This window comes from Lucilia sericata, unplaced genomic scaffold (assembly GCF_015586225.1).
Source record: "Lucilia sericata isolate MDLA Ls3-8-SP2 unplaced genomic scaffold, ASM1558622v1 Contig000687F_arrow, whole genome shotgun sequence".
Taxonomy (NCBI): Eukaryota; Metazoa; Arthropoda; class Insecta; order Diptera; family Calliphoridae; genus Lucilia; species Lucilia sericata.
Genome location: NW_023994690.1, coordinates 165,001 through 180,278, shown reverse-complemented (window position 1 = coordinate 180,278; position 15,278 = coordinate 165,001). Strand labels below are relative to the sequence as shown.

The following is a 15,278-nucleotide window of genomic DNA, read 5'->3' as shown; positions in this document are numbered from 1 at the left end:
CTTGGAAACAATCATAAATTAAATAAACTGCATTCTTTATTTTATGAGTCTCTTTTAGGGTCTTATTTTCCATAAATTTTATCTATAAAATACATTTTGAATTATTTAAAAATGTCTTGCATTTGCTGAGATATCGCCCATTGAAGTTTTTGCCGTAAACTAAAAGTAATAGCTTAAGATATTTCGAATAAAGAAAAATATATAACACAGGTTAATCCTTTATTTTGAAGCTGACAGATTGGACTTTTAGATGATATAAAAACTTTATAAAAGAACATGGCTTCACACCGTTATAACGTCTCAAATATGGCTAAAAAAGGGGGGGGGGCTTTCAATCTCTAGGACACCCTATCTCCAAAAACTTATGTAAGGGAGAAATTCTGAGGTTAGATTCGTATTAAGAACAGCTCAATCCTTTAAAAATGTATACCCTTGATCTTTGAGTTTCAACTGGCCTGATTAATCATTTCAATTTATTTATCAAGACTTTTTATTGTTTTTCTTCCTACACTCTTAAACTCTATAAACAAATAGTTGTCATCTTTCTTTAGTTTTCTTTTAAAAATTACATTACTGCATCTTATATTAAACGTAAGTTAATATTGAAATGTACTAAACTTAAATAAAACATTATTATATTTAATATTATTATAAACATAATAATTGTAAAATTTCTTGTAATATTTTTAATGTAATAATCGTAAAAAATATGTAATAACAACAAATATGTGGTACATTTTTTTGAAAGAAAATTAAAAATAAAAAACAAACAAGATATACATTAAATAATAAGTAAAACAAATGAAAACAAAAACTAAAAGAACATAAAAAAATAATTGTAACAATTTTATGTTGCAATATTATTAATAAAAATAATGAAAAAATCTTAATTGAACAAAACATTTAAAGAAAATAATTGTTTTATTTCTTGATGAAAAATACACAGTGGGGTAGAAACAGCATTTGACCCAAAAGGTAACTTGGTTGCTTTCCCGTTAAGTCTTGTCTACAAGGCCTTATGTACTGTACAATCTATTCTACTATACAAGAACTAATGGAGAATATTGTAGTTCACCCTGTTAATCCTTTAATATAAATCACCCACTATTGTGGAACAAGATTCGAACCTCAGCTACCTCAATAGTAGCTTCCCAACTGCTACATAATGCTCCTTGGGGGCTTGACAATATTTATACAAATTAATAACTAAAGACTAGACTATAGATTTGACTACAGACTAGACTATAGACTAGACTAGAGTATAGACTAGATTATAGACTAGACTAGAGTATAGACTAGAGTATAGACTAGAGTATAGACTAGACTATAGACTGGACTATAGACTAGACTATAGACTAGACAATAGACTAGACTATAGACTAGACTATAGACTAGACTGTAGACTAGACTGTAGACTAGACTATAGACTGGACTATAGATTAGACTATAAACTAGACTGTAGACTAGACTATAGACTGGACTATAGATTAGACTATAAACTAGACTATAGACTAGACAATAGACTAGACTAGACTGTAGACTAGACTATAGACTGGACTATAGATTAGACTATAAACTAGACTGTAGACTAGACTATAGACTGGACTATAGATTAGACTATAAACTAGACTATAGACTAGACTATAGACTGGACTCTAGACTAGACCCAATAGGGTCATTTGAATTATAATCGTCTAGTCTAGTCTAAGACCATAAACTAGACTATAGACTAGACTATAGACTGGACTATAAACTAGACTATAGGCTAGACTATAGACTATTGAATAGACTATAGCATAGACTATAGACTGGATCATAGACTAGACTATAGACTGGAACATAGACTAGACTATAGACTGGATCATAGACTAGACTATAGAATAGACTATACACTAGACTATAGACTAGACTATAGACTAGACTATAGACTAGACTATAGACTAGACTATAGACTAGACTACAGACTAGACTATAAACTAGACTATAGACTGGACTATAGATTATACTATAAACTAGACTATAGACTGGACTCTAGACTAGACCCAATAGGGTCATTTAAATTATAATCGTATTTCCCTTAAACATTAATATAGACTAGACTAGAGTATAGACTAGAGTATAGACTAGACTATAGACTGGACTATAGACTAGATTATAGACTAGACAATAGACTAGACTATAGAGTCGACTATAGACTAGACTATAGACTCGACTATAGACTCAACTTAGTCTATAGTCGAGTCGACTATAGACTAGATAATAGACTAGACAATAGACTAGACTATAGACTAGACTGTAGACTAGACTATAGACTGGACTATAGATTAGACTATAAACTAGACTGTAGACTAGACTATAGACTGGACTATAGATTAGACTATAAACTAGACTATAGACTAGACTATAGACTGGACTCTAGACTAGACCCAATAGGGACTATAGACTAGACTATAGACTATTGAATAGACTATAGCATAGACTATAGACTGGATCATAGACTAGACTATAGACTGGATCATAGACTAGACTATAGACTAGACTATAGACTAGACTATAGACTAGACTATAGACTAGACTATAGACTAGACTATAGACTAGACTATAGACTAGACTATAGACTAGACTATAGACTAGACTATAGACTAGACTATAGACTAGACTATAGACTAGACTATAGACTAGACTATAGACTAGACTATAGACTAGACTATAGACTAGACTATAGACTAGACTATAGACTAGACTATAGACTAGACTATAGACTAGACTATAGACTAGACTAGACTATAGACTATGGATTAGACTATAGATTAGACTATAGACTAGATTATAGACTGGACTATAGATTACACTATAGAATAGACTAGACTATAGACTGGACTGTAGATTAGACTATAAACTAGACTGTAGACTAGACCCAATAGGGTCATTTCAATTATAATCGTATTTCCCTTAAACATTAATAATATCAAAATCCTAACCTTATAATTAACATACAAAAAATTCCCTTTTTTTTTGAAAATTTCCCTTTAGATTTAAGAAAATTAATTAAATATGAAGAACGCATGGGAGTCAATACTCAACAGAATGATTACTACGAAAGTCTGTTCCGCAGAACAACAGCCAGTTATAGAGCTAAAATCGAACGAGGAAACGATGAAAATCAAGGCGCTGCAAAAAGAAAATCCTTTGATTCCGAGAAACCAACAAGTAGTCGACAAGCAGCGGTTGCAAATCGAAAAATCCTCGGTGAAAGAAATCATGGAGAAACCTCTTCTACTTCTCATGATGTATTAGAAAATAGTCCTATAACACATAAAACAGCTCAAGGTCGTAATGCTAAAGGTCCAGCAGAAAATAAATTTACAGAAATAAACGCTGATAAAGGATCTATTAAGGCTCTAATAGAAGATACTTTAAAACAAATTTTACATGATAAATATTCGCAGCATCCAATAGGAAATGAAAACAACCAAGAGAAAACTCCTGTAAAATCTATAGTTGAACAGGTGCTTAAGGAGAAACTTTCCAATTTACGTCATCCTTCGAGGGAAAAACTAAATTCTTCTGAGTCGTCTACACTAAGATCAATTATCGAAGATATTGTAGCACAAGTACTGCAGGAAAAATTGTCAAGTTTGGAAAGGAAATATGGACAATCTAAAGATCCGAACGAAGCTGTAAGAAACTTAAATCAAGAATTACAACAAAAGCTAAATGTATCTAAAGATCAGATGGTTAATTTACCCCGAGAGCCTGTAACTCATTATAATTCAAACAAATCTTTGGATTCTCAAGTCTTAGTTCAAGAATTATTAGCCGATGAATATGCAGACAAAAGGGAGACTGAAAACAAAAAGAAATCGAAATCAGTAAAAGGAAATGCTACAACTGGTGCTATAAAACGTTTGCATAGATCTCCTAGGAAAAAACCAGAATGGCAAGATCCTCGACCGAATGACATTATTCTCGATAAACCTCAAAGACAATTGCGTGCACGTAGTCCAGCAGCATCGACCAGTGCTCGCAGTGGCCGTAGTAAAGCCAGTTCCAGTGTTTTAAGTAAGTAAGTCCTTATCGTATTTTTTTCCTTAAATCTTTATTTCTTCTTATTAAGTTCGTCGTTCGGCATCGCAAGGACGTCAGCATAAACCCAATTCTGATCCGGTGGCTTTGTATCAGTATTATAAAAACGAATGGGATCATTTTCGCCAACAAATACCAGGAGAAAGTCCTCATAGCCGTTTGCGTTGGCATGTGCGTCAGCGTTTATTGGATCCTGAATAAGTATTCCCTTTATATTATTTTAACATTTTCTTAAAACTACTGCTTATTTTTTTTAAAAGTTCATATGATTTAAAATAAAAATATTGAATTGCATCATTATATGACTTTATTTATGAATTTTTGATTTGAAAGTGGAAAGGAAAGTGGTTGTGGTCATAAGGTTATGAAATAACCCGTGGTTTGATAAAAAATGATGCCTGTTCTGAAAATGGAATCGGTTTCTAAAACTTTTAAACCGAATTTGGTGTTCTGCAAATCGAATTGTTACTTGAACGTAAAAGTCACAAAAATAAACACAAAAATAGAAAAATAATTATTTAATTTATTAGAATAAAATTACATTCAATTTACATTAGACTATATTTATGTACTTGTTTTTAAACGAGAAATTTACTCGGATTCAGTTTACAGAACAGACAGAACTATGTGATATTATTTTGGCCAAATTGGCTTTTTTATACCCACCATCAAAAAAGATGGGGGGTATATTGATTTTGTCATTCCGTGTGTAACACATCGAAATATTGTTCACAGACCCCATAAAGTATATATATTCTGGGACCTCGTAAGATTCTAAGACGATCTAGCTATGTCCGTCCGTCTGTCCGTCTGTCTGTTGTTGGTACGATAGCGTCCACAAAAAAAGAGATATTGCGATGAAATTTTCCCAAAATATTTTTTATTGATCAGAAATGTTTGGTATTGAAAATGGGCAAAATCGGTCAACGATTTCACATAGCCCCCATACAAATGTACCCCCCGGAATATTGTAAAAGAGCTTCAAACATTCACAAATTCGTTGTTTATGAAGCAAATACCACAAAATTTGGCATAAGTCAGTTTTTTGACCTTTGAAATAAAATTCTGAATTATGGCGGACATAGGACCACAATTGGTCCTACCCCCCATATAAGGTCCCCTTTAGAAAATTACTAAAAAGCTGATTACTAGCTTAAAAATACGAATATAGCGATGAAATTCGACACACATAAGTTTCATGCGAGCCACCAAATTTTATGTGGATCGGTCCATAATTGACCCTACCCCCCATATAAGGTCCCCTTCAGAAAATGACTTTAACGCTCATTATTGGCGTAAAAATACGAATATAGCGAAGAAATTTGGCATAAGTTAGTATCTTAGGAGTCAAAACCATTCCACCAATTTTTTTGTGGATCGGTCCATAATTGACCCTACCCCCCATATAAGGTCCCCCTCCATAGAATTACTTTAACGCTACTTACCAGCTTAAAAATATGAGTATAGCAATGAAATTTCATAGAAGTAAGTTTTATACGACCCAAAATCTCTCTACCAAATTTTATGTGGATCGGTCCATAATTGCCCCTACCCGCCCATATAAGGTCCCCCTTCAGAAAATGACTTTATCGCTTATTATTTGCGTAAAAATACGCGAAGAAATTTGACATAAATAAGTATCTTAGGAGCCAAAACCTTTCCAGCTAATTTTATGTGGATCGGTCCATAATTGACCCTACTCCCTATATAAGGTCCCCTCCATAAAGTGACTTTAAGGCTCATTACTGGCTTAAAAAGAAGAGTATAGCGATGAAATTTTACAGAAGTAAGTTTTATACGAGCCAAAATCTCTCTACCAAATTTTATGTTGATCGTCCATAATTAATCCTACCCGCCCATATAAGGTCCCCTTCTGAAAATGTCTTTAACGCTCATTATTGGCGTAAAAATACGAGTATAGCGAAGAAATTTGACACAAATAAGTATCTTAGGAGCCAAAACCTTTCCACCAAATTTTATGTGGATCGGTCCATAATTGACCCTACCCCCATATAAGGTCCCCTCTATAAAATTACGTTAACGTTCATTACTGGCCTAAAAAACGAGTAAAGCTATGAAATTCAATATAGTTTTGTATGAGCTAACATCTCTCTACAAAATTTTGTGGGGATCGGTCCATAATTGACCCTACCCTTCATTTAAGGTCCCCATCAGAAAATCACTTAAAGGCTCATTACTGGCGTAAATGAAATTAGACACTGATAAGTTCTATAGGAACCGAAATCTCTCTACCAAATTGTATGCGGATCAGTCCATTATAACCCCACGCCATATAAATTTCCCCTCAGAAAATTAGTACAACGAAAAAAATACGAATACCGCAATGAAATTCGACATAAACTAATTTTAAGCTAAAATCTCTCTACCACATTTTATGAGGATCGGTCCAAAATTAACCTTAACCCCGTATAAGGTCCCTTTAAGAAAATGACTTTAATGCTCATTACTGGCTTAAAAATACAAGAAATTTTAAATAAATAAGGAACTGAAATCTTTCTACCGACTTTTATGAGAATTGGTCCATATGTGTATATATAACCCTACTCCCTATATAAATTAACACATTTAATTCGAAAGAGCGCTTTCAATAGGTAAACCCCCATTAATAGACCTCTTTCAAATAATACAATGATGTTCTCGTTAATATCGATACATAATAATAAAATATTCAAAATATCAAAGTTTATTTATATGGCAGTGATTTGATGGTGGGTATATAAGATTCGGCATAGCCGAATATAACACTCTTACTTGTTATTACTGAATAAATTAATAAATAAAATATCTTTTTAGTACACTACCGTTACCGCTAAAATACCATTACCAAAATATGCCAATATACCGAGAACACTAAAGTACTTATACCGAAATAAGTCAAAATACCTATACCGCTACCGAATTAAGCCACAATACCGATACCTTAGGTGTTCTTACAAACCTTCAGCGAAATATCTTCTAATAGGCCTTTTTGAGTAAACCTTCTATCAGCCTCCTAACACAGCGTTTTTAGAATTTGTTGCGATTGCAGAGGGGTGAGTTGAGTATGTAAGTTAATTTTTCGGGAATATAACATAAGGAAGTTGGACTTCTTCGATGTTGTTGCGGAATGCGTTATACATAGGGTTGTCAATTATTCGTGTTTAAAATTATTCGAATAAAAATGTAGTATATTTTTTTTATTCGAGTAGTCGATTAAATTTTAAAAATTATTCGATTATTCGAACGAATAACGAATAAAAGTTTTTATTCGAATAATTTAATAAAATATAAATAAAATTTGCAAAACACCTTCAAAATCTTAAAATAAAACGGTTTTCGTACATACACTTATAAATCAGTAACTTAGATGAATCTCAACCTTTTTTAAATTTCTCAAAGAATTTAAAAGTTGAGGCCTTTATAATGATATATACGATGTTTAGCTAACCTGTTTTGCAAACATTTTTACAAACTGTTTCAATAAGAAAATCGTACTATTTATTAATGTATTAGAAACTGGCCACTATCGGGCCCGTTGTGCGCTGCTTTTCATGGAAGAAAAAGGTTTTTTGGTAAAAAAAACAACATAGTGTCGACTGAATATATTATCTTTCAATGTTCTGAAACTCAATTTCCTGGCCGTAATTCCTAAGAATTTCCCAATCAAATGTTCCGCTTGATCAAGACATTCTATCTGGACTCAGTGTTTCAAAGTTTCTGACATATTCTGTGTCTGGCATGCGATCAGGAGATGATTGTTTATAGCTTTCCAATGTGTCCAGTATACATTGATGACGTGTCCTATAACTGATTTTGGACATTTCATCTAAAGTTATGTGACGTTCGGTTGTAAGTGCCGCCTCATATTTTAAATATGTTTCAATCGGTGGAATATCTAGCAACGTTTCTGAAGCCTTGCTTGCCACTTGTAACCAAGCAGCAAGTATGCTGAACTCCCTGTTGTAGTTTGATATTACACTTTTTGTCCAAAGAAGTCAACCCGATTATTAAAGCATAAGCTAGAATTAGTCTAACTACACTTTAATAAAACCAATGTTTTATAGTAGGACTAAGACCCCATTTCATGCCTACGAGTTCAAACCAAACTCTCTTTATGAACGGTTGCGTCCATTAAAGCGCTTAGCAATTCAAAAAAAAAAAAAAAAACAAGAATTAACAGTTACAAAAGTGATATTATATTTTGTTTTGATTATTGCCTACTCTCGTTCTCGCTTGAGCTCGCACACGTGTAGTCAATTACAAAGCGAATAAAAGGGAATACAATTAGTGATGGCCCGCGGGGCCAAATCCTCATCTAAGAAGAAAAAATCATTTCCTAAGAAAATCATGATTAACACTCATAGACCTGTGGCCTATAACCCAAATATCGCATCATGTTCAAGAAACAGATTTAGTCTATTAGCCGGTATGAACGATATGGAAGTTCTTCCCGAATCAAATATAAATGAAGTCAAAAAAACTAAGCCACCCCCTATTGTTGTGGAGGCAGACAAACCCTTTACAGAGATCCAAAATCTTTTGGGCAAAGATTGTATGTACAAACGTACTTCCATTGGTACTAAGATTTTTCCTCCTAGTATTGAAGTATACGAATGTTGTAAGCAAATATTAAGGGAAAATCAAATAGAATTTCACTCTTACAATCCGAAGGAAAATAGGCTCTACACAACGTTTCTTTACGGTTTACCCCAAATAAAAACAGATGACATCATGGCAGAACTAAAAAGTTATAATCTTATACCCTCGTCAGTGACAGAGGTTAACACAAAGTTCAGTTCATCGAACAACGCTGTTTACAAAGTACAGTTCACTAGGAAAACTTTCAATCCTGAATCATTAAAAAAGATTAGAACAATATCTAATGTAATAATTAGTTGGAAAAAGTACAAACCAAAAAATGATAAACCAACCCAATGTTGGAACTGCCTTATGTATGGACATGGTGGTGAACATTGTTTTAGACGTCCAGCCTGCATGATTTGTGCCAACGATCATCATACAAAAGATTGTCCTTATAACTCAAATGACAAAAGTCCTGCTGCCTTTTCATGTTTCAACTGTAAAAAATATGGAAAAGAACGAATTGATCACTCTGCGAATGACATTAATTGTCCCCTACGATCATTATATCTTGAGACAAGGGCTAGAGCAACCTCTAAAAGCTCTCAACGAAACAACAGGAGAAATCAAAGTGACACATTTCATTACAACAATGCTGACTTCCCAAATATAGTTTCAAATACAGTTAACAATAATAAAAATAACAACGTTTTTCATAATAAACCAACCTATGCTAATCAGCTGAAATCAAATAATGACATTTTTAGTATTGATGAATTATTCGATATATTCTCAAAAACAATGGAAGACTTAAGTAGATGTACTTCCAAAGTGCAACAAATTCAGGTCATAATGTCAATGGTTAAATATGCCTATGGATTACGTTAATATAAATGAATTCAAAATACTTCACTGGAATGCCAATGGCATCTCAAATTATTCCAAACTAACTCAATTTGAGTTTCTACTAGAAAAAGAAAAAATTAAAGTTGCTTCTGTTAACGAAACCTTTTTTAATGAAACGAATAAACCATATTTCAAAAATTATTATATTTATCGAAATGACAGAACCGACGGATCAAGGGGAGGAGGAGTTGCTCTCATTATCCATAAACATATTAACCACAAAAATATTTCTGTGGATAAAACTAAATCAATAGAAAATATTTCAGTTGAAATATTGATAAATAACAGACCTATGAAAATAATAGCAGCATATTCAGCCCATTATAACCATAATTTTAAACATGATATCCTTAAATTAACTTCGCCAAGCAAAGATTACATACTACTTGGAGATTTAAACGCCAAGCATACCTCGTGGAACTGTATAAGAAATAACACCGCTGGTAACGTGCTCAGTCAATTACAACATACATGCAACTTCTTCGTTTATTATCCAAATGATCCAACCTACTACCCTCATCAACACGGACGTGCTCCGTCTACAATAGATTTAGTCTTAAGCAACACCACATTAAATTTGAACCTAGAAGTACTAGAATATGAGATTCCATCAGACCATCGCCCGATTGTCTGCTCTATTAGTTTAACAACTGTAAATACGGTAGATTTAAGCTATTATAACTATAAATTAACCAATTGGAATTCCTTTCAAAACTATATAGATAACAAAATAGTTTCTAACACTAATATATATAATACTAAAACAATTATCGATAATGAATTAAGTACTTTAAGCAAGATCATTCTGGAAGCTAGAGACATATCTACTCCTAAATTATATCCTTCAGACAAAGTTACATTACCTGATAAAGTGATTAAATATATAAAAGTAAGAAGAACATTTAATAGGAAATTTCATAGATCGACTAACTTATTTGAAGCTAATTTCTACAAACAATATTCAAGGTTTCTGAGCAAGTTAATTGATGAGAATATTAATACTGAAAGAAATAGGAAATGGTCAGCACTTTTATCCAAATTGAAGCCAGGTGACAAATCATTTTGGAGAATAAGTAGAAACCTACGAGCTAAAGGTCAGACAAAAATCCCCCATTTGAATGTAGGAATTACTAAAATTATTTCTGACAGCGGGAAGGCTGAAGTTCTCGCCAATAGATTTGTTCAGGCTAATAACCTCACAGCACATTTCAGTCATTCCTTTGACAAGAAGGTTGATTCTTTAGTAGACAACTTTCGAAATCAATACACAGTTTTTGATGATTGCAGATATACATCTCTCTGTGAAATGATTAACTTAATTTCATCACTCAAATCATCTAAATCCCCCGGATTTGACAACATATCGAATCTTCTATTGAAAAAACTTCCCTTAAATGCTATAAAACTACTGGTTACAATATTTAATGGTTGTATTAAACTTAATTATTTTCCCAGTATATTTAAAACAGCAAAGATAATTCCCATTCATAAACCCAACAAACCAAAAAATGATCCTGGCAGCTATAGACCAATTAGTTTGCTGAGCAATTTAGGTAAGCTTTTAGAGAAAATTGTACATTCCCGACTTAATCAATTCATTGAGGAAAATTCTATTCTTTCCAAATCACAATTCGGTTTTAGGAAAGAGCACAGTACAACACACCAGATAAACAGAATTAAAAATAAAATTATTAACAACATTACCACCAAACGGTCCACTGGTATGATACTACTAGATATAGAAAAGGCCTTTGACACAGTCTGGCATAAAGGCCTTTTATATAAACTACTAGAAGCAAATGTACCAAAATATTTGTGTGGATTAATTGACAGTTTTTTAGATAGCAGAAACTTTTGTGTTGCTCTAAATGGAGTAAATTCCGCACTTAAAGGAATAACTAATGGTTTACCACAGGGTTCCGTATTATCCCCAATACTCTACTCAATCTATACTTCGGATTTTACAGCACCAAAAGATTTAGAAACAGCTTACTATGCAGATGATACTGCTTTGATCTCATCGAGCAAACTTACCAGCGCATTGCTTAGGAAAATGGAAAAGGGACTCTCAGCTTGCACTAAATATTTCCATAAATGGAGAATTAAAATAAACCCAAATAAAACTCAAGCTATAATATTTCCATATAACAAATCTCCTAAAAGAATCCCAAGAAGACAAATATCCATAGGGAATGAGCACATCCCTATAGATAATTGCGTTAAATATCTAGGTGTGATCTTAGATAAAAAGTTAATTTTTAGAGAACACATTGAACAGGCGTGTCAAAAAGCTATCAAAGCTATAAGATCGTTATGGCCCCTTCTGAATAAACACTCTTATTTGAATGCCAAAAATAAAAATCTACTTTATAAAAGTATTATAAGACCTATTTTAACTTATGCTAGCCCTGTTTGGTATACGGCTGCAAATTATCATCTAAAACGATTGCAAATTATTCAAAATAAATGTTTAAAAATAATAAATAACAAAAACTGGAAATATCCAACTAACATTCTACATCAGGAAACTAAATATGAAAAAATATTTGATTTTATAACAAGACTAAATAATAAATATTTCGAAAAAGTTGAAAATTCCTCGTATCCACTGATTCGAGAATGTAGGCCACTTATCTGAATTAATATTGAATCATCAAACTGAAAATCGTAATTTTATGAAAGACTATTTTTAAAAATAGCCTATTCATAAAACTACATATTTTCTGTACATGTTTGACTTTCTTTTCCATTCAAATAAAGGTTTTCTCCCTGTTTTTGCCTTTAAATGTATCAAATATCCAAAAATTATTTATTTATTATAATTCCATTATGTTATTTGCTGTAATATCTAATTGATAAAATCTCAAAATTTTGTATATATTGTAAATAAACCAATTAATAAAGGATGAATAAAAAATCAAAAAATCAAAAATTTCATGCCTACAGTTCTCTTACACATCGCCCAGGAAACAGGGTTCAGTATATTTAGAAATTGTCTTTCTTGTAAAAAGACAGATACTGAAACATTAAACAAAAATTAAGCAAACATTAAAAAAATTGAAGAATATCACTTTTAAAACTAGAACCATTTCATTTTTAACAAAACAAAAATTTTTATATACACAGAAAAAAATAATACATAACTAGAATGAATTTTGTAATAAATTGTATGAATCGAACATGACTTTTTTTTCCCAAACCATTTTCATTCGGAATATTAAAAGTTCATAAAATGTACGAATTTGTACATGAATGAACTTTTTGGTTTTTTTACTTATTTTCTTTGATTTTCATAAAAAATTGCAATAAATATCCACATTGCAATAAATATCCAATGTTCCATTTTTTTAGAAAATAAAATAATAATAATTAGCGAATTTTTATGAAAAATAAATAAAAATTTTGGAAAACAAAATATGAAATATAGCAAAACATCCATTCTTCAGACAATCCTGCAAGTTACGCGCATTTTCGTTGTTTTCAATCTAAAAATCATAAAGAAATAAAAAATTTTCCAAAGAAAATTTCAAACATTTTTTAAAAAATAGAAAAATAGAAAGAAAATTTTTAATTTTTTAAGTCAAGGCTTCTAGATTATTTTTAAAAAAATAAAAATGAAAAAATTCATACAATTTAGGAACTTATTCTTAAATACTATTAACTTTAGTCAATGAAAGCTGTTCATAATATTTATGCTCAAACTTTTTTCTGTGTACTGCAAAAAGTAGTAAAAGTTTTGTTTCAATTATAACATATCTTTATATTTAGATTTGTGTTACAAAATATTAACATAATTTCAATGCTATGTATAATAAAATATTCGTAAAAAGTAACATTCAAATATTATTCGAATATTCGATTAATCGGCAAAAATTGTTCGAATTATTCTTTATTCTAAATTGAAAATTTTTTATTCGTTCGAAGAAAAACAAAATTTTTTTCCTCGATTAATCGAATAATTTTTATTCGAATGACAACCCTAGTTATACACATAATATATGACTTGAAATCTTTGTGAAAGTAATTGTGAAATCTGTGTATCATGTCGGAATGGAAATGTGGCCTGCCAGTGAAAAATGTATCCCTTATTTAACTGTAAGGCAGAGTATTATAGGTTTATATTTCAGTACATATACAGGAAATAAAAATTGCAAATCACGTAATACTTTATTTTAAAAAAGTGATGCATAAATAAACAATTGAAAAAAATGAAATTCAAAAAGTCATCAAAAAATCTGGGATTATTGAACAAAAATTGTATATTTTAGTTTTTATGAAAAATTTGGAGATATTTTTAATATTTTTTGACATAAGTACATAAAAGCAGAATATTGTTTATTCAGGTTTTTTCCGCTGGTCTTTACGGACACCCTAGGATTTAATATTTTAATATTTACCGCCGACAGCTATTGAAAATAAATTAACTTTTGTCATCTCGTAGTTCTCATCTCGTGGTTTATTATAAGATACCGTTTCCCAAAATGTGTGTCCTTAGACCAATGTTTCGTGATCTGGATCGAGTAATAAAAAGGAACTTTTTTAAAGTTTTTCCTATATTATTTATATTTCACGTATGATAATTAAATTTGATATCATGTGAAAGGTCTTTGAGAGGCGCTTTTAATGGCGTATTACAAATTAAGGTAAAAAAAAAAAAAACAAATTAAATTGCTATGTATATTATTCAAAACTTTATTATATAGATAACACTATGCGGCGAAAATAAATACCTGGGAAAATATAGGCCGATCATTATAAAACTTGGTCAAAGAATTTGTTTTTCATTTTTAAGAATTAATCAAATTTAAAATTTTTTTCATCCCTGCATAATTTCTCACACAACTTTTTTGCTTGCCCTATTTTATTCCGTTTTGATTTAAAATCTTTGAAAAATTTAAAATTAACCGTTTTTGAAAACTTAGCCGGCTTACATTCGATTTTAAGCCGCCGCCGATATTTTTAGTGTCAGTCGCCGGCGCCGTTAACATTTGTCGGCGCAGGGCTCTGGCACTAGTTCGGCAACTAATATTTTTTTTATTATCAATAATCAGGCACAATCTAAAACAAGTGACGAAAGAATTTTTTATTAAATTCTACATTTCTTTGGGAAGTTTTACATAAAAAGTACAACAAAACGACTTCCATAAAGCATTTTGTAGGTGGTATTTATAAAATATCACAACGTCAAGTACATTTGACCGCATTACAACGCACACAACAGAAGTTGATCAATAGCAAAACCATGGTAGTACAACACAACGTTAAAGGTTACGAAGAATTCACAAAATTGGTAGAAGAATTAGAAGGTTCTGGTCAACCCATCCATGTCTTGTTTTCGGGAGGTAAAAATGAGAATGGTGAGAGTTGGTGTCCCTATTGTGTAAAAGGTAAATGGATGGATGGAGTTTGTTTTTTGAAAGGGTAATAAAAGCGGTAAAATTTCTTTTCTAGCTGAGCCGGTCATTCACAATGCTTTGGAAAAGGCTCCAGAAAAATCACATTTTGTTCATGTAGATGTGGGGGAACGTGCTTAGTAAGTACAACACATTTGAACTTGAAATTATTAAGTTATTTATAAATATGGCTTATCATTATATGGCTGTAAATAGTTATAAAATAAGGTCAAGGGGTGGAGGGGTTGTGGGAAAACATTTTATTTAACAGTTGTGAAATACGTTGTTATTTGTTTTTTACAGTTGGAAAGA

General features: G+C 31.5%; 1 protein-coding gene across 1 annotated transcript in view; it reads left to right on the top strand.

The window, feature by feature from the left end:
• The first annotated feature begins 14,589 nt into the window (after positions 1 to 14,589).
• Positions 14,590 to 15,278, top strand: part of LOC119607321 (thioredoxin domain-containing protein 17) — a 916-nt gene continuing 227 nt past the window's right edge. The window contains exons 1-3 of the mRNA XM_037961185.1: positions 14,590 to 14,960; positions 15,025 to 15,106; positions 15,270 to 15,278. The exon at positions 15,270 to 15,278 is cut by the window's right edge and continues 227 nt beyond it. Coding sequence (XP_037817113.1) covers positions 14,816 to 14,960; positions 15,025 to 15,106; positions 15,270 to 15,278 — 236 coding nt within the window. The 5' untranslated portion in view covers positions 14,590 to 14,815. The remainder of the gene's footprint in view (positions 14,961 to 15,024; positions 15,107 to 15,269) is intronic.